Raw genomic sequence first — 26,329 nt, forward strand, 5'->3', positions numbered from 1 at the left:
CGAGTTTCTTAACCCGTCAAATAGACCTTTTATGGACAATTTTTGATGCCAGAGATTTCGTCTTGAGATTGGCTCAGTGTCCTCGCTGTATTTATTAGCTCTTGCATCAGAGTATTAAGTGTAACCGTGAAAAGTGCATGCATGCTATTTCCACACACACGCTATGCATGAAACGTCATAGTGTCAGCGGGAACACCTGTAAACCTTTGCTAAGGATCTTTTTGTTTGTCCTCTCTCCAGTTGGCCGTCATAGTCTTGCTGGGGCCAAACACACTCTCTCTCTCATGTTTTCCATGCTGGCAGGGACGTCTCGTTGCCTTCGGAGGACACGCTCTTAAACTATGGCTTGTGGGGCTCAAAGCTTCTGAGGTTTCACTTGTATCTTGGCCCACTTCCTCATCAACCCCGTTGCAAACCAAAATAGACTCCATAATTCATCCCAGCCAATCCAGGAAGAATGTAAATAAAGAACAAAAGTTGCCTGTTCTCCACATATCAGTGGGCCTCTCTGGGAATAGAGCTTTCTTAAAACCGATCCTGCTGCAGGCCTGACCCTGGTCATAGCTCCCCCCCTCCATTTTTCTAAAGCAACAGTGCAGGGCAGTGCGCTACAGTCTCTGTGCTGTCCTTATCGCACGTTGGCAGACACTTGGTCTCCCCATGAGTCTGGATTTCCGTCTGAACCCGAGCTCTTGTGGCCTGGCTGCTCCGCTCTCATCTGCTCGGTCATCTCCTCCTTCAATCTGCCTCAAACTAATTGACTTTAATTTGTCTTTTTTGCCCTCCTACAGTGGAGTGTACCTTATGAATTCACCGGTCGTAGCAAGTGTCAATTAAAAAGGCATCACCCAATAAACTCTGTGAACAACTGATGTTAATTAATATCAGAGGTTTATGGTGCATGGCACAGGTCCCCGGTATGGCTCTTAGCACTTGATAACCATTTGGCCATTCAGTTTGAGTGCCATTTTGGTGGCTGAGTCTAATGAAGCTTGCCGGCTAACGTGAAGCCGGACTATGAAATGGCCTCATCAGGTACATTATCTTAACACAATCGGAGCATTAGCACCTTCATTTGGAGGCAGTCTCACTTTCTTCCCTTTTTTACTCCCTAAAGTCACAGGGCGCAAATTAATAATGGGAATATAAAGAATCTGCATTAAACATCATCGAGAATTGTAATGCGTACTGATTGCGTGAAGTTTAGACTGACGCTTATTTAAATCCCTATTGTTACAGTGATTACTCTTCTCTGCAATACAATACATTACATGTAATTTATAAATTTATTATAATGCATTATTTCCTGGTATTTATTTTTGGGTTTTGCAAAAAGTCAAATTTTATATATATATATATAATAATAATAATAATAATTGCTTTAATGTAACACCTTAAGAATATTACACTATTATTACAACACTTCTTGAATTCATTAGTAATATTGTAAGGATTATAATCATATTTCTAACACTACAAGGCATATAATTAGAATTGCTGCTAATGGTGAACATACTGTGCTCTATAGGTGGAAGTGCTTGACAAAGAGGTCATGTAGAGAATTCAATCTGCTGCTTGTATTGAATAATTGAATAACTCACTCTGTGGTCTGACACCAATTTATGTGAGGATTTCACTTGATAATTTGCATCTTAGTTTAATTTCAGCTGCAGTAGACAACACACAGCCGTACTCTGTTAATATTTACTGTGGAAATATACAATCCAACAGCTAAATCGAAAAGACACAAGACATGATCCTGCACACTTCACATATAAAGAAATGCCAGAGCAGCACACTTTAGGGAGAGTGTGATTACGCCTACATCGAACAGGAAGGACGTGGTGATCCAGCCTCGGTCCAGTTCATTAGCTCCTCACCAGCAATTCTCTCTGGGTTTTTACATTACAATAAAACCCCTGCAAACAGTGCAACTTGCTTGAAGTGTTTTAAAAGTATAGTTTGCATTGATTTAGATTCAGTAACATTGCACTTTTGATAACGCACTGCTTTGAAAGTATTGTATGTTCCTGGATTCATGGCTGCACTGTTCGAAGCAGCTGGTGCTTAAGATATCGCACATGTTCCAGTAACATGACATCTTATTTGTGACCAAGGCAACAGTAATTACATGTTTCATTATACTTAGATTACCATGATGAATTATGAATCAGCCACTGAGGGCATAATGAGAAAGTCCATTCACGAAGCACAATGTCATCTGCAGAGACAAGGTCGACCGTTTCACTTAGCTTGGACTTGTATTCACTCGGAGTTAAAAGTTGATCTCAGCAGCTTCGTGAATAGGTCAGAACATGGAGGAATAATGGAGGGATAACAGGGGAAACTGCCATTTAGCAGAGCTCCTAGTGGCGAAGCCGAACCCCTGGAGTTTAATGCATTGCCATCTTAACATTTTGAAGTGTGCATGCCTGGGGGGGTGAAGGCAGAATGACCGTCTCTAGGGACTTGTTTCCATTATTCTTTAATTTAACGTATCACACTTTGCTTCTTGGGAACATCACCGTGTGTGATTTCACAGGTTTATATTAATGATGTGTCGCTGCCTTTCTTCTCTCCCCTCGTATGTTTGTTACAATATCCATATTACGCCTTCCCTTTCTATACGTGGCGGCTGCTGTGACTGTTCTCATCCGTTTGCGTCTTTTTTCATCCTCTCACCCTCGCTGAGTGTGCGCTCACTTCTGTGTGACAGGTGGAGTCAGGAAGGCTGTTTATAGTTATCAAACTAATCTGTCTTTATTTTAATACTCACATCTTTTCTCGTTGTTTTGTCCTTTCTTTCTTAATATGCTGTTTGTTCACCCTGTGACTGCACTCCTGGTTTTAATAATGCTTTCATCAAGACAGAAACACCACTTTATATTTTAATTTGATTTGAAAAGATCAACCCTGGGCTGTGTCTTAATAACGTTTTGTATAATTAACAAAGAGGTCAGTCTTGATGACTGAATGCATAACAATCAGATGAGTAATTAGCAGCTTGTTTGGTATATTAACTTTGACTTACCAGCAGGTTGTCATGGTTACCATAGGTGGACATTCATTTGTAACATGTACACATTATTTACAGATCAGATCTTGATTAATTCTATGTAACACGACAGAAGTTAAATTAATTGGAAAAAATTGTTGACATTTCATTTTAAATCCCTGCATAGAACAAGTAGCTTTTAGATGTCTTCCTCAAGTCCCTGCAGCCCATACTTCTTATTGCCCAAATTAGATTTTAAATTTACAGTCTTTGTTTGATGGTCTGCCTCTCTATCCATTTTCGTTATTTCTTTTCTTTTCTAATTTCCCCTGCCCATGTTGTACTTAGGTCTCCCTTTTTCTCCTCTTCCATAGCTCATAATCCTGCCGTGATCGCGTGCTCATAGAGAACCACTCAGACTGTTTCGTTTTAGTTTTTTTTCAATTCAAGCTCTTGAGCCTGTGGAGAAAAAAAGAAAAATCCTTTACCACTGTCATTCCTCCGCATCTCTCATCTCACAACAACCGAGTGTGGAACTTTGCTCCTTTTCAGCAGCCTCTGTGATTTGCAATGAAACCAGCTAATTGCTGTCTCTTAAATGACAGGGTATCCAATGAAGCCCATTGTCTTGGTCAGGCATCCAGTCAGTCAATACTTCAGCCATTTGTTCTGCTTATTGGCAGTGTGGAGCAGTGGTGTCATGCACCCTGTAATATTGATGCGTTCTTCTGTTATAATCACTGGCCTCATTGCACATGACCTATGCATATTTCAATCTCAGACTGAAAGACAGGCGAACCAGCATTGAGAGCTGGCGGGGCAGATGTAATACATCCGAGTACGGAGTGTGCTTAGGGGGAAAAAAGCATCGGCATTCATGCACTCAATTGCAATAATTTCAGATGAGGCGTAAGAAAAGTTCAAATAAACTTAATAGTAGGGTTAATACTATTCTGCTTGGGTTGGTATTGCTCTGCCTTTTAGCACAGCGGATGAGTTCCTGTTGACCTTATACAGTGTCTGTACATATACTGTTGACCGTTACGATTTCTCATTTCTCCACAAAGAGATATTTGTCACCAAGACCAATTCCTTGGCATTTCTAGTAGGTATAATTTAAAGTGGTTCTCCTTTTGACAGTGAATTACAATTTTTCTCATTGGGGCATAGTCACACTGTTCACCTTCACAGTATTTAGGATTGTGGCCGGACATGATTAAGCATGGACAAGCCGACCCGCAGTGGTGCCGCCAACGTGTGCAGCCGCCCACCCTGGCCCACTCCAGGCCATGAAACAATGGCCACCACACATTAAAGGTTTCTATTAATCACTCTCAGATTTGCATTTTTCAAGGGCGTCTTAAGATGGTTTAAATGTATGATCAACTTTATATTCAAATCACACTTTGTGTGAAATGTGAGCTTAAATGGTCATTGAAATGACAAATTTCCCTAAGCAAAGAAACCGCCGGTGATAATACATCTTCTATGCCCTGTCAAATTCACATTTAAGCCGCTCAAATTAACTGCACCTCAGGACAAGAGCAGGAGTCAGGGAAATGAGCAAGCAATCTAAGTAAACCCCCAACTGGTGCATTTCTAACCTGTAATAGAAAAGGCTCCAACATAAGTAAATATTTGGTTTTATTGTAATCATTAAAAATTCATCGCACTTACCAGGGTCAGCTCAGGCCGTGCGTTTCTCCATTTCTGACCTTGCGGCGTCCGACTTGCGGTGGCAGACGGTGGCTTTGTGCGGTTGGGGAGTTGGCGGCTGACCCCAGAAGGAGCACCTGTCCAAGAGCGGACCTGCTGCTCGCTGTATTGTGCCTTTGGGTGCGTTTGGCATTAACCCCGCTGTCATGTTCCTCTCTTCTCGCCACCCTCTCACCCCAGCCCTTAGACATACATAAACTGCCAAATCCACTCTGTCAACGTAGGGTTAATTAAAATGCTATATGGCAAAGGCACCGGATCACTTTGGGACTTTGGGGTATGCGTGAATGACACACACGCACACACACACGCACACGCACTGACCTAGTGCCCGTGTTGTTGTGTTTAGTCACCTCAGGGGACACACATAACCAAATGATCACCTCGAGTGATGGATGGACAGCTCTCACCTCTGCATCCCCCCCCTTTTTTTTTTTTTTTTTTACATAGGTTGCCAAATTGTTCATTGACCATATTGATAATATGAGACATTACCAATGCCTGACTAAGTGAATTTGCCCAAATCTATGACCATCTGGCTCATGTTAATGATTTGCATTTGCATAGTTTTTCTTGCCGTGACAACGATGTCATCAGGGTTTTTCCAGATCACCTATGCTCGTAATTGTGGTGTTTAATTCATTTCTCTCACGAGACAGCCTATTCATTTGGAGGGAGTGAGAAGAAAAGGGGGGTTACTTATTTATCCCAGCCCCCAGTGATCCCAGTGATGCCCCCCACACAGAGACAATGGAGGTGAGGGATACTAAATGAATTCTGTTGTCCTGTGTGCTATCCCTGGCTATCAACATAATTTGATTAGTGACCTGGTGACTATGAATGTGTGGAGCCTCTTCATTCAAGGCCACTGGGGCTCCCGGGGCAAGGGTCCATGTTACAGGGCTCAACCCCCTTCCATTATGACCCTGCCCCCGTGTCATGTATGCACACAACCGGGCAACTGTGTGATTAATGGCCGAGCCCGTTGTGCCATTGACAACTTCTGGTGACTCTACACAAAAGCCATCACCCATGTCACATTAGCACCAGTCTGGGAACATTTGGGCCTTATGCTTCTGGCCTGAAACACGAGGAAATATGCAGTAGACAGATGTATATGCATAAAGAGCGCGTCTGCCTCAAGCACAGCATTGTCGTCGTAAAAAATAAATAACGTGGTTCCTTTTTCCATTATTTCAGTTCTTTTGATGTATATTCTTAGCTCAGAGTTAGCCTCTGCGCTACAAACGGTAGAAACCCTTCATAATTACATCATCTCCGCAGCATGAATTTCCTGGCATCTCCTGATTTCATTAGTACGACGACTTCCATCAATGTACGTCTTCTTCGTCAGTTGCGTCTCCAGCTAATAATAATCCAGCGTAATTAGAGAATGAAGAATGGGCCTGCCAGCATTCCCAGCAGTGTTTTCTGAAACTGTAAACTTTCCTCTTCTGCCTAAGTTTTTGTTTAAATGAACTGTCTGCATATTAAAGGAGATGAATAATTAGTAGCCTTAAAGCTTCTGGTTGTATTAAATTTTCATCTGACTCCTGAAGAGCTTTAATTTGTGAGGTGCTCACAATCTCTGGTTTATTAAGGTAGTAGGGGGAACAGTCTCACAAGCATGGGGGGGAAATTGGATATCATTAAGTGGGTGTGATTATTTTTCCCTGATGAAACTGCTGCCAAACCGAGGTCACGCATATGTACATTTTCCAAACTTCGTGTGTGTGTGTGTGTGTGTGTGTGTGTGTGTGTGTGTGTGTGTGTGTGTGTGTGTGTGTGTGTGTGTGTGTGTGTGTGTGTGTGTGTGTGTGTGTGTGTGTGTGTGTGTGTGTGTGTGTGTGTGTGTTTTTTACATCTATGTGCCTTACAGGAAGAGTTAAGTGTCAATTAATAAGCCCCATTGCTGTCTCCCACATCTACAGTATCCTGTTTTTACCACAGCTATCACCTCTAATAAGAATTGTTGTTAATTACGTCTGTGGCTGGGGTGTAACCTTTAGCACTGCAGCCCGGTACCTTTATGTCTCACTCTGACAACACTTAGAGCAGGTGGGATATCTTTCAAACTTCACCAAGACATTTTAATTTGACTCTTCATCAGTGTCATGAATGTATTCACAGTAGTGCTTGAATCTGACAACCCACATGATCCGCCTGTATGTTTTACAAATTGTGATTATTATTATTATAATTTCTTTACAAAGATATCGCATTTTTGGTGTAATGCCACAACTTCATGAACCATTTTGGGAAGCTGCCGAAGACACAACATGACAGCTCCCCAAAAGTGAAGCCTAAGTGATCGCCCCTAGTGGCTGGCTGCAGTATAGGTGAACCCTGCCTCCTCTATGTTAGCTGATGGGACATGGACCAAACCAAAATGTCAAAGTGCACGTCAAATAATTTTGGACGTGTACTGTTATTTTATGCAGTGTACTGTCATTTTATGCAGTTCTCATTATATTGCATCGACAAGTCGCCCATCTTAATATACAGTCTATATACATTGAGGTTTTTGAAATATCAGGATCATTACCAACAATCAATGCAAACATTAGATCTTTATTTCTTTATTATCTTCAAACTAACTGTCGGAAAACAAGGAACCATAGCTGTTTTGATTTCGTTGAACATCAACAATTATAATTAAATGTCATTCCCATGGTTTCAAGGCTTTATAGGAAATGTATTGACTTATATAACATATTACAGTGCTTTATAATGTGCCTGCTTCAACTCGATTCTTTTAAATATTCAGATATTCGAAAAAATAAATATTTTGCATATTGTGTAATTTTTTTTCATTAATTCATTGAAACTCTCCTAGTGACAAAGATGACCCTTTCAATTTTGTTTGTTTTTTGTTTGACACTGGTCCAAAACCCAAAGATGTAAAACATTTTGATGTTAGAAAAGGTAGAAAAGCTTGGAACCAGAGAATATTTTATTTCTATGACAAAAATTGTTATTGCATTTTCAATATAGTTAACTCATAATCATTCCTGCTTTAGATCAAGAGTAAAGTCTTATTTTGTCATGCATGCGTGTTTTGTGATTCATTAATTGTTTCGGTGTCTTGGTTGCTACAAAGAGATTAAACATCCCAAGAAATAAGTGGAAAGTTAGATATGGTAACATTGCCAGATGTTAGTTTAAGCTGCATGAGTGTGATGGTGTCTATAGACACACACATATCCCCCTGTGTTAACTTGAGCAGGTTTTAAGCAGCTGCAAGCTTAGGATTACAGTGGCTTAGATCCTCTGACCTCCCCCTCCCACCAGCCCAGTGTACAACTCGATTGAAATAGATTGAGGAGATTTTTATTCAAAAAACAAAAGAATTTCTCCTCATCCTTTCTCCCACCCCGAGCCCTTTCCTTCCGTTTGGATTCTCAAATTCCTCTAAATGAAAAATGATTCTCTCTTTCTTAGTATTTTGTACAACAGAAGGTCCCATTTTACCCCCCCCTCAGTGGGGAGGAAATGAGTTGTGGGAGCAAATTCTTCTCACACAGAGATCTCAGTAATCGTGTGGCTGCGTGTCACCAGCACACCACAGTGACAGCAGCTTTTAATTAATCCCACATCCCTCCACCCCGCCTGGCCCACTGGTGGCTTCTCCACCAAACTTTTCCCTCTTTACTTTTATTTTGTGCACGTTTGGGTGAGGCGGGGTGGCGGTGGTGGTTCTTTTACTGCAGTCTTTCAACCCGCTGCAGGGTTGTGTGCATAACTTGTATAGTTCCAGGATGACACCGCTGTCACTTTCCTGCACGTCTGAAAGCGGGAGATAGCCCGCTAACTGCATTCACGTGTTTAAACCCGCTGACGTCAGCTCCACCGACTCTGTCTGCAAGAGTTTGGTAACTGTGACTGAACTATGTGAGTGCACCAGGTCTTCATGGGATGTTAATAACCTTTTGTCGGCCTAAACTGGATAAGGGATGCCACCCCGTTGCTGCACTGCAGTGATCTTATGTCGAGTCGCTTGACGACAGTGAAATAATGAGGCCTTGAAGTGTCTGCGTTCTCCTTCTGGTGCCCTGATGAATGGCGACAGCTTGTATTTACAATCCTAAAAGGTGCTGACGCTGCTGAAATCTGCACCTCTTGGAGAAGTACCAAAACATTGCCACCCTTAAGCAAATGTCTATGTGTGAGCTGCAGCTGAGATGTGCAGGATGTCTGAGTGAATGAGGGCCAGGATGGACTTCTCTGAAGAGATGGACTGAGCTTTTACCTGAAGGTCAAACTGTCAGAAGGTTTATATCAGACCTGCGGAGGTATCGTACCTGCCCTGCTCAGTCTTCATCCTCGGGAGAACAGAGTCAGGGGTATGCGGAGAAGAATCAAAGCCACAACATGTGATTTATGTAAATTGTGTTGGTCGTCTTGGTACATCGTTGATAGACGAAGGTGCTGCTTGACGGTCAGCATGGGACATTTCCTGTCATTACAGATGAGCTGATTATACCCGGTTGCTGCCTTTTCTGCGTCTCCTCCCTGATTGTCCAAGTGAGTAAGGCAGCTACGGGCAGAACGAAAAACCTTGACTTGCCGTTCAGTATGACTTGGCGGTAGCAACCATTAGGTTAGCAAAGTGGGCTAAACTTGCATGCGATTAGGCTGTCAACATCTAAAAATAATGAGCTGCAGACAAGAGCCACACTGGCATGCAAATACTGTACTGACATTTAAAGCTGGCTTAACATAAATGGGAGAAGAGAATGGATCGAAGAGGAGCGTTGGCCTCCCACTGCAATGCTGCAGATCTGCTGTGGGTAATGGACAAGTTGGACCCCTCAGAACCGTAAGGAGTGAAATAATTATTCCTCCGCATCCGACTTCACGGACAAATGGGGCTGAGGGTCGATTAAGTTCTGAGGGGGATGTGGTGTTGATCTCATAAAGGGCATCATGAGATGTATGGCCTCTTACAAGATCATTTAAACCACTTAATGGAGGACAGGAATTAATGGCTGCCATACAGCAGAGTCAATTATATGGATATTTTCATAACATATTGTGTATAATTCATAGTGTAATGGCACCAGCACCAATCAGCTCCTCTCCTTTTGTTTTGGTTATAGCCTGTTGTAAATGAGATTATTGACTGCATTTCGGGCTATATAATAAGTTGCTGTCTTCTTACAGCGATGTAGATACATCGTCATTGTCACGCCATTGTGGGGTGGCACAGTCTTGATGGCTGTGGCTGTTGTTAATTTGTATTAATGTCAGTTAATTTAGAATTGCCGTGGATGTATGTGCACGGCTTGTGCTCTCAGGCAAAAAATTGGATTCATTAAGAAGACGGAGGAGCTGGTTAGGCTTTTTTGGCCCTGTGGTTTCAGGTCACTGAGTAATGTGAAGAGATGGAGAGGGTCCTGGCCTGGTGGAGAGGGGGGGGCTCATCAGAGACAGAGGGTGGAAGACAACCCCCCACCACACACACACACACACACACACACACACACACACACACACACACACACACACACACACACACACACACACACACACACACACACACACACACACACAGAAGCACATCACTCACAGTGACACATCTCTCACTGGACACACTGTTTTCACCCCTACGCGCCTTTATAGCTCAAAGTATCAATCTGTGCTTGTGACTGAGAGCGACAAAGCCACAGACGTGGGACCAACTGTCGGAGGAAAGGAAGGCGACGGCTTTAGGTCACTGTGCTTGCATGCATATCAATAAGTACCATGGATATGATCTGTTTTTGTTCATCGGATCACGTGCACTGCTTTATATGCACAAGTAATCACAGCCACTATAACGTTCACAATGACCCTACACAGTATATGTAGACTCGCATATGCAGACGTGCGTGGGTTCGCACGAGCCTGCCGTCAAGTTGAATCATGAACGTGTGATGAACACGGCTTGGAAATCAAAAACATCCTGTCCCTTTTGTTAAAGACTCAGATTGTCAGTATTCCCCTCCTCTTCTTCAGCGCAAAACGTACAGGAATAACTAGCAAATGGCAGGCAAAAGCCTCGTTTGTTGACTCGACTTTGAAGAAGCGTCCCCAGTCTGTAATTCCCAGCATAGACACTCATTTGCATGTATCTCAGTGACTACAACGAGATATTCACAAACATGTTTGCATTAATAACAGCATATTTGAATGAATGAATATAAAGAGCCAAAAAGATTAAGATGAATGTGAGTGAGCCGTGCACGTTGTGCCAAAAGATAAATGTAAGGAGAAAGTACTTCGCATCAATAGTTTGTGCTCTGTTTTTATAACACACACACACACACACACACACACACACACACACACACACACACACACACACGCATACAAGCACACACAGGCGAAAGTGCAGACTTTGTGGGAGGCCCTGAGCCTTGGTTTGCCGTCTGACCAAAGCACACGGCTACTCAGCGTTTAGAGGCCATTAAACCATGGGTCTGTTTGATGTGCAAGCTGTGTGCAACAGGATGTGAGGGAGAGGGAACAGCAAGTGGCCCTTTTTTATTTCTGTTTTGAATGTGTGTTCGTTTTGGGGTATAGTCGTATGTGTTGATAAAGGAGACGTTTTGCAAGATTTTAAACCATTAAAACAATGGGCTTATATTCTTTATACATTTTTCTAACAACTAAATGTTGAATATACTTACATTTTGTAAATTATCCCCTTTACTGTACAATCTGGCTATTATGTCGGAACTTGTAGGGGTGTAATGATTCTGAAACAGAGACCACAATCTCATGTCAGCTGACAGGACGATGGAACTGGGATATGGAAGCTGCTGCAGCTATTACTTAACTGATGGAACAAATCTGTTTTGAATTAACACTAAAATACAAATAAACCTCAAAATGATTGTTCTTTTTAAAGTAAGGGCAAGCTGTATATATTTTGTTAATGTTACACGTTAGACTGTTATTGTTTTCCCGCAGCAGGTGTCAGGTAATTTTATTAGTCCATGATTGAGCGATCAGGCCTGCAGTAAAAGTTAGACTACTTTAATAAGCTCAAGATGGATAATAACCCTGATATTGCAGATCCCTCCCAGGCACATTTAAGTCAGCAGCTTGTGGGGGGGTCGGGGGTGGGGAACACAAAACAATGTATTAACTGAACCGTGGCTCAAAAATCTAGGTTGAATCAAGCAACTGTGGATTTGGAGAGTCGTTGAACTCCTTAATTCCCTGCATGTTATTTGATAAACCATCTCACTTAGAAATCGCTGAGAGAAAAAACTCCCAGTTGGTCCTCTCTGTATCAACTCATTGGCTTAACCTTATGCTGTGAGTCGCTTGTGTGGCTCTAAAGGCAAATTAAGCCATTAGCTAAACATCTGACCTTTTGTTCCAAGTGTTTTTCCTCATAATTTCTGGCTTTCATGAAATGAATACCAGGGGGTTTCTCCGGAGCAGCGCATCCTTATGGTGGGCAGGTTGCCTCTCCCTGATGAGTCCCCGATGACTGGCTTTACTTTGTGGGCACTGATATGCATCTATTTGTCATCTCTTGAGATCCTTGAACTAAGTGTGACCTGACATGCCTGACCTCTAATCAGTCATTGGGTCGCATGGCCTGTGCTCTTTTTTTTTTTTTTGTGGATCCTGCTAATGGTGCTGATGGAGAAGAACCGGGCGCAGCCACTGACCACGATGAGGTCATCCAGGGGTGCTTTGATACGAGCATCTATAGGAATGCAAATGTGACCGGCTGCCTGACCAGTACATTACAATGGGAATAACAGAGGCTTGGGGCAGACAGTGCAGCTGCCCCCATTAGTTCTCATCTGAGGGTTAGATAAAAGACAAACATAATTAGGGTCTGTGTGTGTCACTTAGGAGACAAATGCATGTGGCATCTTGGGTTGTTTAAAGACTTGTATGACCCCACTGAGAACATGAGAGTGATTAAGGAATTGTTTAAAGGGACTGACGGGTCAAGGGTCGTGAGTGATAAGTGAGGTCACTCGGGGTCGTGAGCAGTCTGGTTCATCAATTTTGCCTCAAACTTGGGTCAAACCAAATGCACAAAGCTGCTGAGTTTAATGTATTGTTTTCAGGGAATGTCACAACAATGGCACGCTCCTTTCACCATTTGGCTAAACTATAATTTATCAGACAGGTGAGAGAATATATAACGGCAGCTTGCTCATTCTCTGAGCTTTAAAGCTGTCAGTTCTAGTGGTCATACTTCAACCACTACAAAGCTCTGTCAGTGATTAACTTTATCTAAAAAAAAAAACACAGATTATGAAATGACATGAAAGATGACTGTGCTATCTATAGTATCGCAGTGAACTCATCAATATAACAATTGAAGTCTTACTGCATCAAAAATAACACTTTAAATTTAAGATGTTCTTGCCATTACTGGCGATATGGAAACTCTGCAATAAAGAACTATCTACATTTGAAAAGCCACCTCATTCGTCAGCGAGAAGCTGATCCTGTGAAGCCAGCTGAGATCTCTGCTTAGTCATCTTCCGCTAAGTAAATAATATCAATATGAAAACCTTACAGCCTGTTTTTGTTTGTTGTAATTTGCCTCAAAACAGATCATAGCACATCCCATTGTTTTCTTTGTTTCTGCAGAAGGCCCCCATAAACAGGTGATAAATGTGTCCTCTGTCAAGGATGCTTCGAGCACTTCAGCTTGATGAAAGAAAAATGACTAACATTCCTAGGTTTCCTCGTGTAGTTTCCTGAAGTAAGATGGGACTGGCGCTTTACAGTCAAAGAACCAACCCTGTTGAAAGCGTTCATATGGAAACTATTACTATTCAGTATTCTAAAAGTAGACCCTCTGTTTACTTTAATTCCAAGTTAATGTGATTTATATTTAGTGTATAGGGCAGGGTTAGTGTATACTTAAGGTTTGGATCACTTGTGCAGCTTTTAGCGGCTCCCCTTTCTGTAATTAAAGCTTTCACTGTGTTAAGAGCTTGTGGGTGTGTGAAAGTGGGTCTGCAGTATTTTTTGTGATACACACTGAATACATGTATGCTTTTGTGTAAGAGTTTGGTCAAGAGAGTACAATCTGAAAAGCATTGACTTTATTTTAACCTTCACAAAATATTCTATTGCATGCACGTGTGAAATTGAGAAACAGGATATTTTACTACTTTTGCATGTGTACCTTTTGTGGGCCCTTGCTCGGCTGAGCTGCAACCATGTCATTAAGTGTGCTGCCTAAAGCCCGGAGCCGTGTATATATACTCTGTCCTCTGCAGGGACGGGCATCCCCAGCAGGGTCTGCTTGTCCCACCCTCCATATGGTGGCTTGTCATTAGTTTTCTGTTGCCCTGGTGCCTCAGAGGGTCATCAAACCCCAGAGTCTAATTTCTCCACAGCCGTAGTTCTACTCTACTGTGATATTTCTCTCTCTGGCCAATCGGATAAGTCACACATGGCTTCACCGCACGAAAGAACAACAGCAGCCTCAAGCAGATGTTGCTGTGCTCACTGACCATGGAGTGGAAAACTGGGTTTTCAAGACCAGTATCTGCGTTATTGTTAAATAGTTTACTGTGTCTTGGAAGGGGAGATTTGGTTTTAAGGCTATGAGCTAAGGCTTCAGAGTTCAGATCATCGTGAAGGATACAAATTCAGTAGGTTGTGTTTGAAGCTCTAAGCAATTTTAGATAGTGTGTCTAGATAGTCATTTTGAGAAATGAATGAATAAAACAGGTCGGCTGTAGCCCTCTCTTTTACCCCAGGGGCTTTCACTTTTGTGCAAAGATAGAACTCTCAATAGTAGCAAAAATAAATTTAGCAATTATATCAAAGCATGATGTGATTATAGTGAGAACAATAGAAGTTTTACTTTAGTAGGATTTGTTGAACTCAGGGTAAAAAAGAGCAACATTATTTTTGTCCACTTTTATTTTGTAATATGACCAATATTTTTCATATTCAAGTGTGTATGAAAAAAAGTCACTGGTTTCTTAAAAAGCTAAATACAATAAGCATTGGATCAAGGCACATACAAGACTGGCCAAAGGGCATACAATGCACTTTGGTTTTCAATTGTAAAGAACAGTTAACTTCAAATTGTGGCAACATAAAAGTGTGTTCATCTGAAAAAATAATACAAAATAACACTCATAACAAGGACTTTCTGACACTGTGGTACTTCTACCGGCCAAATCTGTCTTTTTGGCCTGGTGACTAGAATGACGTATGGTACATGGTACTAGAGAACGCCGCCATTGTTGTCCGGGCATTGTTGGCTTGTACAAATAGAGATAGCAGGGGGTCCTCTGTGTCAGCCTGTCCAGTCTACTTGTTTGAGGAGCAGAACGCTCCTTAAGGTCGGTGTGCTTTATCTGCCCTGTGCTGTGGCCTACAGTCCCATCAGAAACACTGGAGCCCTGCTCGGGTTGCTTTGCTGTGTTTCTTCTTCTTGCGAACAGAAAAAAACACACACTGAACAAAGCAGAGAAATAAAGCATGGCACCTCATCTTTAGTTATTTGTACTCAATACCAGGTGAATACTAGGTCAAGACTCTTGGTCCATCAAATGAGGAGACCGCTAATGACTGCTCGTTCTTTTAGAGGGCAACATGCCTACTTTGCAAATTAGTTGATCAGCTGTGCCTTGAGTTTTACGTCATGTCATTTTTTTTGCCTTTTTGTTTTTCAGACAGCCACAAAGTTAAAAGAATGAGCTGTGCTTATACTACAAGGTTTCCTAAAGTCTGATTGTTCAACACAGCAATGAAAACCCACTTTCACAGTTGACAAGTCATCATATCTCAGTAGAACACAGAGTTTCTTTTAGTAGGTTGATAACCTTAAGCAAAGGAAATACAGTACAAATTACTACAAATCCCTAAAATATAGAATTGCAGTTAGTTACCATACCCACTGATGGTTCAGTGATGGCCTGCAACTGGAACGTTCTCCGTCTTCATAAAATGTCCTTAAATATAAATTATATGGCAAATGTACAGTCCATTGCTTTCTTAGTCTTATAGATCCAGTGTTTTGTGAAAGTCTCACCACTCTGTTGAAGTAACGCACGCATCATGAGTGTCCATGCGCAATATCATGAATGGGAATGGTCTGAATCTGGTATTCCACTGTCTCTGTAGCTCCTGTTGTTAATACTGTTCTCGCTATGTGGGCTTTTGTATAAACTCAGGCCATTAGGTGGGAAAATCGTGTGTATCATAAACTCCTCCTTGGACACAGGCAGGTGATTTATTGGAATCATTTGAAAAGAAGTCTCCCGTATTTCAAGGATGGAGGTGTCCTTCTTTGTGCCAGCCTCAGCATAGTCATCCTTTCTCCGACGGCCTTTGTTGTAGGTGCAGTTCCTGGAAAAAAGTGAACCGTTCCTGTGGACATACCAGCACACTAGTGCCAACATGATTATTGCCAAAAGAGCCACAGCCCCTCCAATGATAGCAGCCAAAGGCAGACTGGAATTTTTGTAAGGCTCTTTCTCCTGCTCTCTGTTTAAAGTTGTGGTTGGGTTGTATGATTTGTGAGAACCGGTCTCAGTCTCGATGCAGACAGGGGTCTCGTCTGACAGGTAAATGTTGCTGGTCTCCATGGGAACCATGCATATCCTATAGGAAGACTCTGGCTCCAGCGCAGTGAGCAGGTACTCCGTCTTCTCCCCCTGCACAATGGTCTCAGTGATGGAACCAAAGGCAGGGCTGTGTCCCAGCTTTAACCAACTAAGCCGTAGGGCAGTCATGGGCTGTGACACCCTCCATGATATGTGAATTGTATCTGCATTACTTGACTTCACACTGATGGTGATAATCTTTCTGCCTGTAGAGGTGGTAGAGCTGCGGTGATTCTTACTGATGTCGGGCCCTTTTATTACCGGCCTTCTAGTCACAAACGAGGGCCACTGGGGCTGTGAGGGGCGCACAGTGTTGGAGACCGTGCTTGTCTCATACATTGGGTTGAGCTCTGAATCTGAACAGTCAAACATGTCTGTAGTGAGATCTTTAATTGCCATGCCTTTGACTTTATCCGGACCCTGGCACATGAAGCCACGTACATTCACCTTAGTTGGTAATGACCGCAACCAGTCACGCACCCATTTCATCCTGCAGGTGCACTGCCAGGGGTTGTTGCGTAGCAGCAGCTGTGTGAGATTGTCCAGATCTTCAAATACACCCTGTGGGAGGCTGCTCAGGTTGTTACCGGACAGGTCCAGGCGATACAACTGCCTAAGGAAGGCAAACGCCCCAGGCGGGACCCGATTAATATGATTATCTTGTAGCTGCAGCTTCTCCATACTGGTGCCAGGCAGGTTGGCCGGCGGCGATGTCAGGGAGTTCCTCACTAGCGAGAGCTCAGTCAGGTTGATCAGGTTGATGAAAGCCATCTCCCCAATCCCATGGTTGTTAAGCAGGTTACCATCCAGGATTAGCCGCTTCAGGTTGATGAGATCTTGCAGCGACTGCTCTGAGATGGAGGAGATGCGGTTGTCATCAAAGCGCAGCTCCTCAATACTCATGGGGAGGCCTGAAGGGATGGTGCTTAGGTGGTTTCTGGAGAGGAAAAGTAATCTGAGGTGAGTACTGTCCCTGAAGGCCCCCTCCTCTATGCTGACTGCTGATACAGAGTTATCATCCAGGTGCAGCTCCTCAATGTAGGGAATTTGAGCTAAAGTGTCATGGGTAATCATCCGAACATTGTTCTCCTGAAGGTGGAGCTCTTTTAGCCCAAGAGGAAGGTTGGTCGGGAACTGATCCAGATTGTTGCAGTACAGGTAGATCTTCTCCACGTTTACGAGACTGCGTAGTTCTGTAGGTATGCCTGCACTCTTAATGCGATTGTTTTGCAGAAAGAGCACTGTAGCATCCAGGGGTATACCAGTGGGGATGGAAGTCAGGCCACGGTCATTACAGTAGATAAAGGTCCCATCACAGCGGCAGGCCGAGGGACACGATGCAGAGGTCACCAGGGGGTTAGCAAGACCCAGCAGCAGCCCAACCCTGATGAGGAAGAGTATAAAGGCCTTGCTTTGACGCACCATCTTGAAGCTGTTGCCTGGAAGTCTAATCGCTCAAGAGCCCCTGGGGAGAAGACACAAGGGTACATTTAAGACAAGATTTTTAAAGGAGAGACACATTCCTGTTCTCATAATTGCTGGGTGTTTGAAATGCTGCCTGTAACACTTTCTAGATTAAGTAACAGTCAAAGAATTTCTATTAAATTGATATGAACCTATCATTTGTATTTTTTAGACGGTGAAAATACAATGTAACTTTTTTTAAGATAAGGTGTTTGCTTCAGAGATAGCTGTTCATCACCTACCGGATTAAACATTTCCTAGGATTAAAAGTTTTAAAAATAGCCTGCATTAGAAAAAGAACTGCTTTATTTTCCTCTTCTCTTTGATGAGACAGAATTGAATTGAATCTCTGTGCTTTCTGTGCTTTTTGGCCCTGACTTGTGAAATGTAATAGCATTCCCTAGTTGTTTTACACGTTTCTGTATCTCAAGGCTGCCTTTCATCGCTACAAGACCACGAGGGTGAACAAAGTCAGGCTTTGTTGATGAACTGTTGTGGAAGCGACATACTCCTAAGTCCTGTTCGACCATTACCCATGCCTTTCACCATTCAAATTGTGGGGGTTTAACTAGCTTATACATGTAAGGGAAGAAATATCTCTGAACAGAGACGAGATGGACGTTTTCAGTACATTACAATCCAAGGACGTGTTTTTTTGTTATTTTTATGCTGTGGTTACGAAATGCAATTTGTCATTCTCATTTATCCTTGCACGAAAAATGTGCATTAAATGTTTTAAATAACAAGATATTGAATTTTAAAATCTAAACAGTTACAGTGGATAATCTTCAAATTAACTAAATAATGCAGAGCAGAGGGGGCCAACTGGTTGTCTGTCTCTGTCAGTGTGTAGTTCCCTTTTAATTAGGCTAAAACTAATGTATTGCTTTACTTATGCATTCCTGCCTTGACCTCTCTTCCTACACGTCTCATTAGAAATTGTGGTCGGGTCAGCGAAGTGGAAAGAAGCAAAGCCGTCCGTATTTGTCATACCTGATGTATACGATGTAGTAAATCCTCTCCAGCCTCCAAAAATCCAATCAAGATTTCCTCTTGAATTTGCTCTTATCCTTCCTGAAAGGAAAAGTTTGTCCAAGGAGTTTCTTGTGATATCCTGACCTGGTCAGTGTTTGCTGAGCTGATCCTTGTTTGGACGATGACCTCCTCTGTGTAGTCAGAGGCTCATGCTTTCAATGCCTTTACCATGGCAGATAAGCCTGTAGAAAAAGCATCCCCACTCACTGACAAAGCATGCCCACACAGGTAATATTAAAAATCCTTATGGGTGTGGAAATTGTCAAGCTCAAAAGCCATAACTGCAGATTACGTTTTTTGGATGTTGTATAGTGATCCGTGTGCAGGACGGGCTGCGCTTTAGCAAAGGCTCCTTTCTGCAATCAGGCCCGGCAGGCATGATGAGTTGACACAAAGCTGGTCTGAGCCATGCCAATCCCCTGTGCCACAGGCTCAATCCAAGCTTGTTCACTTGTGTACTCCAGGTCTACAGGTAACCCAGAATCCTCTGCTCCCTTGTCGAGCCTGTATACACATTAATCCAGGCCTTTGGTCCCTTTTCCTGAAGCAGATAACCAATGTTGTCTTCTCCTCTAAGGGGCAAAACAGGGCAAGGCGCTTATCCTTGTGGACCCAGCCTCCTTTATGCATCTGCAGCTTGACTCATCCCGTGTCCTCCACACACCTGGGTTTGTGTTCTGGAAAAGGAGCAGAGACAAACACATTTAGTGCCAACATTCACATATTACAAAATGGTGCATTGAAGTGCAATAAAACGTTGATGTAAATTGTAATAGTTTTTGTATTATTTTGTTTAAAATCAGGCCATGATTTAGGAATATATTCCCCGCGCCCCAGTATATTGTCATAGATTTGAATATATATAAATTATATGCATTTTTGATCCTGAACTCTGGCCTATTTTACACTGTGAATACTTATTTAGAAATGCCCTTTCTTTTTGGCCACGATTTTGCCTGTTGACCTTTTGTAGCACCGTTACTCGAACAGACCACGCTTCTTTTCTATGGTGATACAACAAAGAATGTCTATGCATACGAAAGACAACAGTGATCTAGGCCCCAACACAATGGCTGAGGGGTGGAGCCCATATGCCTTTCTCCGTCCAGCTCACTGCTTGGCTGATCTTTTGGTGTTTTACATGAAAACAAGTCCTGCGATTAAGAAATGTATAGCATGCGAGTTTAAAAACAAGACCAGTCCAGATTTCCACATTCGAGAGGAAAAGTAGATCCAGTCGGTGATTACTGAATCACTCACATCGTTTAAAAGCACTTTGTGACAGATGAGGCTCATTATAATTTCGTATTGGAGGAAAGGATGGGCAATCTGAACTCCTCTCTGACCCCGAACCCTCATCCTTTCTCCAACTCTGTGAGTGCTGTTCCTGTTTGTAAAAATAGAATTTCCTTTGCCAAAGAAAATTTTATGTTTCCTCAAACACAATAGCTTTCTACCCTTACATGTAACCATCCATGAGCCGAGCTGGCAGCTGCTAAGTGCTGTAAAACATGGAAAGGTAAATTGGGAACAAAGGGCCCAGCCATTTAACAGTTGTAGTTCATGACAAGGAGAGGATCAGGGAATTGAGAGGTTTGTAACTTGATTACAACTCCTGAGATGCTGTCTAATAATAACGCCCCCCCCTTCCTTCTGTTCCATCTAAACACAAGCTCTCAGTCCAGTATTACATTAGTAGTAGATTAGAGTCTGGGGGAAAAGCACCAGATGTGACCTCTACAACTTCTGGAATAAAGGAGTCTGAGAAAAAAAGAAAAAAAAAAGAGATGAAATTCAGTAATGGAGTTTCACAAAATGGCAGGATGATGGAGGGATATGTGCTGTCTGTCTGTTGGAATGAACTTTTCATGCAGCACTTAGTCAAGCTATTTCAATTTTAAATGGCTCTTTTCACCTCATTTTGCAACGTTCTCCTTCCTCTGAAAAATGTTAAGTGTGTAGCCTTGATTTAAATGCTTGTATTCTTAACATTGCATAAAAGAGTGTAATTGTCTCTGCATTTCTCATCAAGAGACATATCTGCACTCAGACTGTCTTTTCGGGCTGTGTGAGCCTCTGCATGATGAGCTGCATATGGTGCAACATTTCCAGTTCATATCGTCTTTTTTCTTTAGGCCACCACAACCGTTACCTGCAAACTCCCCTGTCCAATAGAAGGAGCAAGGGGGGGGTTATTCATGTATGAACGCTGATGTAAATATAGTCTGATGGAACTAAAACATAATGTAGCACATGGGGTAATGGCCTCTGTGTGTTATGTTATAGTGAAGGTGATTTATCTGAAGTCTGCTTTGAACAAAGAACGTCATGCTTGCTTTACGAGCAGGGTAGTCAGTCCGAGATGCTTTGCTATTTTTCTCCCCCTTTTTTTCTTTTTCCACTCATCGGATTTCAGGAGAGTGGCCCCTCTCTATTGTCTGCTGCAAGGCAAGCTTGTGGACCTTGTAGCCTCAACAGAGGGGGTTTAGGTATTAAAGCATTTAATTCAGGCAAATTAAAAATGCCTCTACTTAACACGTCTTGTTTTGCAAGCCTTTCATGTTGAATTGACTGAGGATGTATACCATGCAAATGTTCACACACACACACACACACACACACACACACACACACACACACACACACACACACACACACACACACACACACACACACACACACACACACACACACACACACACAATGTTCATAAGCACGTACTCGTCTTGAGAGCAGTGGGGGGACAAGTTAAACATTTTTAGTGATGGATGTCTTTCTCCATTGCTCTAATAAGCTCCGCTGGTCAGACAGAAGATTTCTTTAGCAGTCATCGTGGCTTCTGCTTCATTTAATCTGAACTGACGAAGTTAAATTGAGCATCCTGGTCGAACTGTGTGTGTGTGTGTGTACAGCTAGTTACCTTTCAGTGGCGAGCGTGGGAGGCTTACACAAAGCTGGACACTGATAGCCATTGTGAGCTCAACATGCATAAATGCACATTAGTCTGCAATAACAGAGCCTAAGACTTTGTGCCCCCTAGTCATACACTGCAGAAGAAAAGCTTTGAAAAAAAAAAAGTCAAACTGAAACAATTTCATGCCTGTCAAAACTATTGCAGATTATAATGACTTTTTAGTTCAGTAAAAATGCAGAATAATATTACTTGGGCCGCATTTTAGGGGGGGCAAGAGCTGTAAAGTAGTATGGCTGACTGTTCAATTATTCATGAGCCCTGAAATTAATTTTGAACCACAGTGGAGCTCTCCATTGGGAAATCAATGCTGTTTGTATCTGCTGTTGATTATTTCTTAAAATTCATATTATAGTTTTGATTTATGAATGCAAACAACATAGTTACTGTGGATTATGTGTTTTCCGATTTTGGTCTCAAAAGATGTGTTTAGTCTTGTGTGTCACTTGTCAAGGCCTGGTAGGTTTCAAGCAAACACTCAAATAAGACTGGAAAACATGAATTTGTACGATGATGCAAATAAGTTAGTTTAACCTGATGTGAAAACAAAACAAAATGTCTGTAATCGTTTGTATTCCGACCTTTTTTTGGTTTGGTGATTTTCTGCTGTTTAACCGAGCTGAGGTTTTTCTACGTTGTCGTGTGCAATGAAACCGTGTGTCTGTCGTGTATTTACATGTAGGTAAGTTGTGTGTCGGGACGTCGGGGCAGCGGCCTGCTCTGGAGCCGAGCTATATAATGGAACATTCATGGTCACATCTGACTTCACGGGGACACAGCCTCGAATAAAAAAAATTGGCAAATATCCCCGATAGTTTCAGAGATCTGCGGCCTCCTGGTGCTGCCCTTTACATGGGCTGAACAGATGATACTTCAGCTGACCCATTAAGAGCACGGAGAGGCCCGGGACAGACGGGGGTCTCTTTTGTAACAGCCTGAAAGGATGGATCTGTAGCAGCTGCAGTGGATTTTTCCCCACATGGGGGTGGTAGGCACTACAGTTTTTCCTGAGTCATATTGTTTGCAAAGGTTTTTTTTCCTGCAGTGTTTATGCTTTGCAGCCATGTTTTACACCTTTTAATTCCAGGAGCCATTCTGAAATTATTTGTCTAAAAAGGACACAGATAAGTGAGTTAAATAAATAATGAACAGAGCTGAATTAGGCCTCGTCAAAGTGTCTGAAAAGTGTCTTGGTGGTTATGAATGTCTATTTGTGGACGTCTTATTTCTTTTTTCCGAACATGTCATTCCTATTTTATGCTTTAACGTTTTTTTTTTGCCAATAGGAAATTGTGTCTGTGGTGACCTGGTTAGTTGTTAATCTGCAATGTGAATTCCCTGTGAAACCAATCGACTGGAGACTTTTTGCCTCAGGCAGTCATCAGTGAAGACAACTGGGTCTGTCCTCATGTCTACCATGTTTAACAGGCTATTTATCCTTTGTCCCGATAACAAACCATTACCAAGTGAAGTCACATCCAGCATTAGTGATTTAATGAAATCAGACTGTAGCCTACACATACACCAGTCCTTGTATGAAGCCTGGATGCCCTTATCATGTCATGGAGATGGCGTTGAATTGGATTAACCACTGTCCCTGCCCGTGGTGTTGCCACTAACACATGCAGCTTAAATCGAGTGCATGGAAGAGGCCACTTTATATTGCATTTAACGGGATAGATATTCGGTTCGTGTGGAGAGAGGCAGGGAACGGAGGAGTTTGGTTCATTAGCATCATCATCAGGGTGGACGTGTGAGCAGAAGGTATTATCTTACTGTATAAAGCGTGGATGCTTATAGCTCCCACTGCAATGCAATGTCAGGTCTCTGCTTCGAGACGGTGCTCGCCACACGTCCAGTGCGCTTCTCTGTGCGTACAAAATGAGCTGCGAATATGCAACTTAAATGCATTCGATTCTGTGCGTATTCCGTGCGCCCCTGCAGCGTGAAGCTCTGGCTCTATGCTGCTGTGTGTTTTTTTTTTTTAAAGGGTGGGTGTCCGGATGAGACGAGTAGTTTACAGTCGCGCACAGTAGTTTTCAGTGTACTGGGACATGAATGGGAGCTGGTCAGAGCCGTGCGAGGCTGATGCTCCTCCAGCTGCCCCTTCGTGCCCAAACTCCGCGGGATCTGCGCTGCGATTCCAGCTGCACGCCGGGGTGTCTCCTCGGGCTGCGGCGCCCCAGACTTAACGCACACAGTCCCCCCCCTTCCCCTTCCCCTTATAATCCCATCAGGTCTGCGTATTCACCCCTGTTTATTCTCCCACCGCTTCACGGCATCTCAAAGAGCCGAATTAAGCACCGAGGAGATCTGACGCGTCCCTGTTGCTCTCTACACTTTTCATGTGCGGCGGAGTGTAGGAAATGGGACCGAGGAGGGGGATTTTAGTGCGCGTCGCAGCCAGAGCTTCATGTGCGCAGAGAAACAGATCTGGTTGTTTGGGATCAATGCTCGAATACAATTTAAAAAAAAAACAGGGTCGAAAAGCAGCAAGTTGAAGAGAGGGACGCAGAGACAGATGATGCCATCTGAGCAGAAGAGCTTCGTTTGGTGAAAGGAAAGAGCACTGACTATTTTTTTTTTGGTTTGGTCTACTAACCCTCGGAGAGACAACTTCCTCGGGGGGGGGGGAACCCATAATTTTTTTCGGTTAGGCCCAGTATTAAATAAAAAAATAAAGAAAGAAAAGGGGAGAGAATCTGGTTAACTAGTCGGATCTGAACTCCTGAGTAATCCTCGAGACTTTTCAATTCCTTCTGCCAGAGAGAATATCCAAAAAAAGGGAAAAGAGAAAAGATGGAAAGGATGCATTCCCAGCACACAAAAAAAAAACACTTACCTTTATAATAAACCCTCAAAAAAAAAAAGCAACGTAACAGGTATCCTCTTAAAGTGGACTTCACCGAGGGGGGGAAAAAAATAATAATCCAGTCCAGGCTATGAGGTTTTTAAAAGTCAGATCCCAAAGAGCTCCCTCCTCTCTGGAGCTATTTGGAGTTTATCTGTAGCAGCACTGCTGTGTTTGCTGGTGCCTCTCTCTCTCTCCCTCTCTCTCTCTCACACACACACACACACATAGACGATCTGTGGACTGTGCCAGGACATAGGTGCACGGCTAGATCTCAATACAAATGTGGAATTGTGTTTGCCTCTAGCTTTGCTTCAATAGAGCACTGATGTCATCTGGAGGAGGGGTCTCTCTCTCTCTCTCTCTCTCTCTCTCTCTCTCTCTCTCTCTATCCCTCCCTCTCTCTCTGTGTTTGGGAGATGCGCAGGGAAGATGCAGTGCTGAGTGGATCCACTAGGGGGAGTGGAAGAAAGGGGAAAGGCTCTCTCACCCTTCTCAGATGTGAGCACTTAGAAGAGGAGTGAGGAGTCACTGATTGGAAAGCAATGCTCACTAGCAGAAAGGAAAGGAGAGAGGGGGGAAAGGTGGAGATGTGTGTGTGTCGTGTGCGTGCGTGTTGGCGAGGAAGATGCACACAATCTTTTTACATGTAATGGTTTGTTTTTGACAGTTTGTGATTTTCTGAACTCTAGTAAAATTAGGATTCATGCATTTGTTTGCGACGTTTATCAGGGGACGTTAATCATAACATTACAGATGTTATGGTTCGTCAATTATCTCTGTTGCAAGATTACAAAAAAAAAATCTAAACAGAGTAAATGTGTTTTCTTTCTTTTCTAAAAGTTTCAGTTTTAAAGCAAATCAATTTAATCTGTATACATTTCTAATAAAAACCCACTTTCTTGTGGCGAATGCACATAGAGATAAATTGATTATATCGTCACAGTTGACTAGAATCATTTATAAGAACAATATGTGTTTTTGTTTGTCTGGCTGCAACCGTGTGTATACATACGTATGACATAAAATATTCACGTTTCATCTCGTGGTTTGTACAGAAACGCTGTATCATTTTATACAATGCATGAATTAACTTACCCTTTACCGCCTGGTCGATCGCCTTCTCCGTGGCTTCCAACAAAGAAGGGGCTGTATCTTTAACTAAATTTTATCGTTACGGCGTTTCCAATTTCGCTCTGATTATTCTCAACAGCAAAAATACTCAGGAGAGCCTGGACCCCTTTGTCGACCCATCTGTCGTAGTAGGTCTTCTGTGGTTCCATAATGTTGATACAAGAGAAGAGTATATAAGATGTTTTTTTTTTTATAGATTATGGCTGAAATAAAATGCTGGAGTGCACAACCAATCGGGTATGTTTAGCTCAGGAAGCCACACCCCAAAGGTTCAGATACTTATGTAAACCCCCTGACCAGGGACTTTTTGGGGGTGAAAAGATTGACCCGGAACTTTATTTAGACCGTGCTCCCTATCTGGTGGAAACACAAGAACTTCCTGCAAAAGTTCCTTGTTCTGGAGAAAAGTTCCTGTGGTCATAACGCAGCTGGTGTTGATACAGGACAGAAATGAGAGTCACTGTGACGTACCTGAACCTCACTGACTTTTAACCCCCCCCCCCCATACTTTCTGTTTGACCCTCTTTGGCCCTTTTTCTTTTTATGTTTAAAATAAGCCAGTGGGTCTG

The 26,329-nt window shown here is 42.7% G+C and overlaps 2 protein-coding genes across 3 annotated transcripts in view; one reads left to right on the forward strand and one right to left on the reverse strand.

Annotated features, from left to right (window-relative positions):
• Positions 1 to 26,329, forward strand: part of macrod2 (mono-ADP ribosylhydrolase 2) — a 413,125-nt gene that overhangs the window by 56,680 nt on the left and 330,116 nt on the right. The window lies entirely within an intron of this gene.
• Positions 13,766 to 24,912, reverse strand: flrt3 (fibronectin leucine rich transmembrane 3). Its single transcript, XM_035172643.2, has 3 exons — positions 24,618 to 24,912; positions 18,763 to 19,481; positions 13,766 to 17,770 (listed from the first exon to the last, which is right to left on the reverse strand). The coding sequence occupies exon 3, from the start codon at positions 17,728 to 17,730 to the stop codon at positions 15,778 to 15,780; it is 1,953 nt and encodes a 650-aa protein (XP_035028534.1). The 5' UTR covers positions 17,731 to 17,770; positions 18,763 to 19,481; positions 24,618 to 24,912; the 3' UTR covers positions 13,766 to 15,777.

This window comes from Hippoglossus stenolepis, chromosome 12, assembly GCF_022539355.2.
Source record: "Hippoglossus stenolepis isolate QCI-W04-F060 chromosome 12, HSTE1.2, whole genome shotgun sequence".
Classification (NCBI taxonomy): domain Eukaryota; kingdom Metazoa; phylum Chordata; class Actinopteri; order Pleuronectiformes; family Pleuronectidae; genus Hippoglossus; species Hippoglossus stenolepis.

Coding starts and splice junctions, on each gene's coding strand:
- flrt3 (XM_035172643.2), bottom strand. CDS start 17,730: ATGGTGCGTCAAAGCAAGGCCTTTATACTCTTCCTCATCAGGGTTGGG.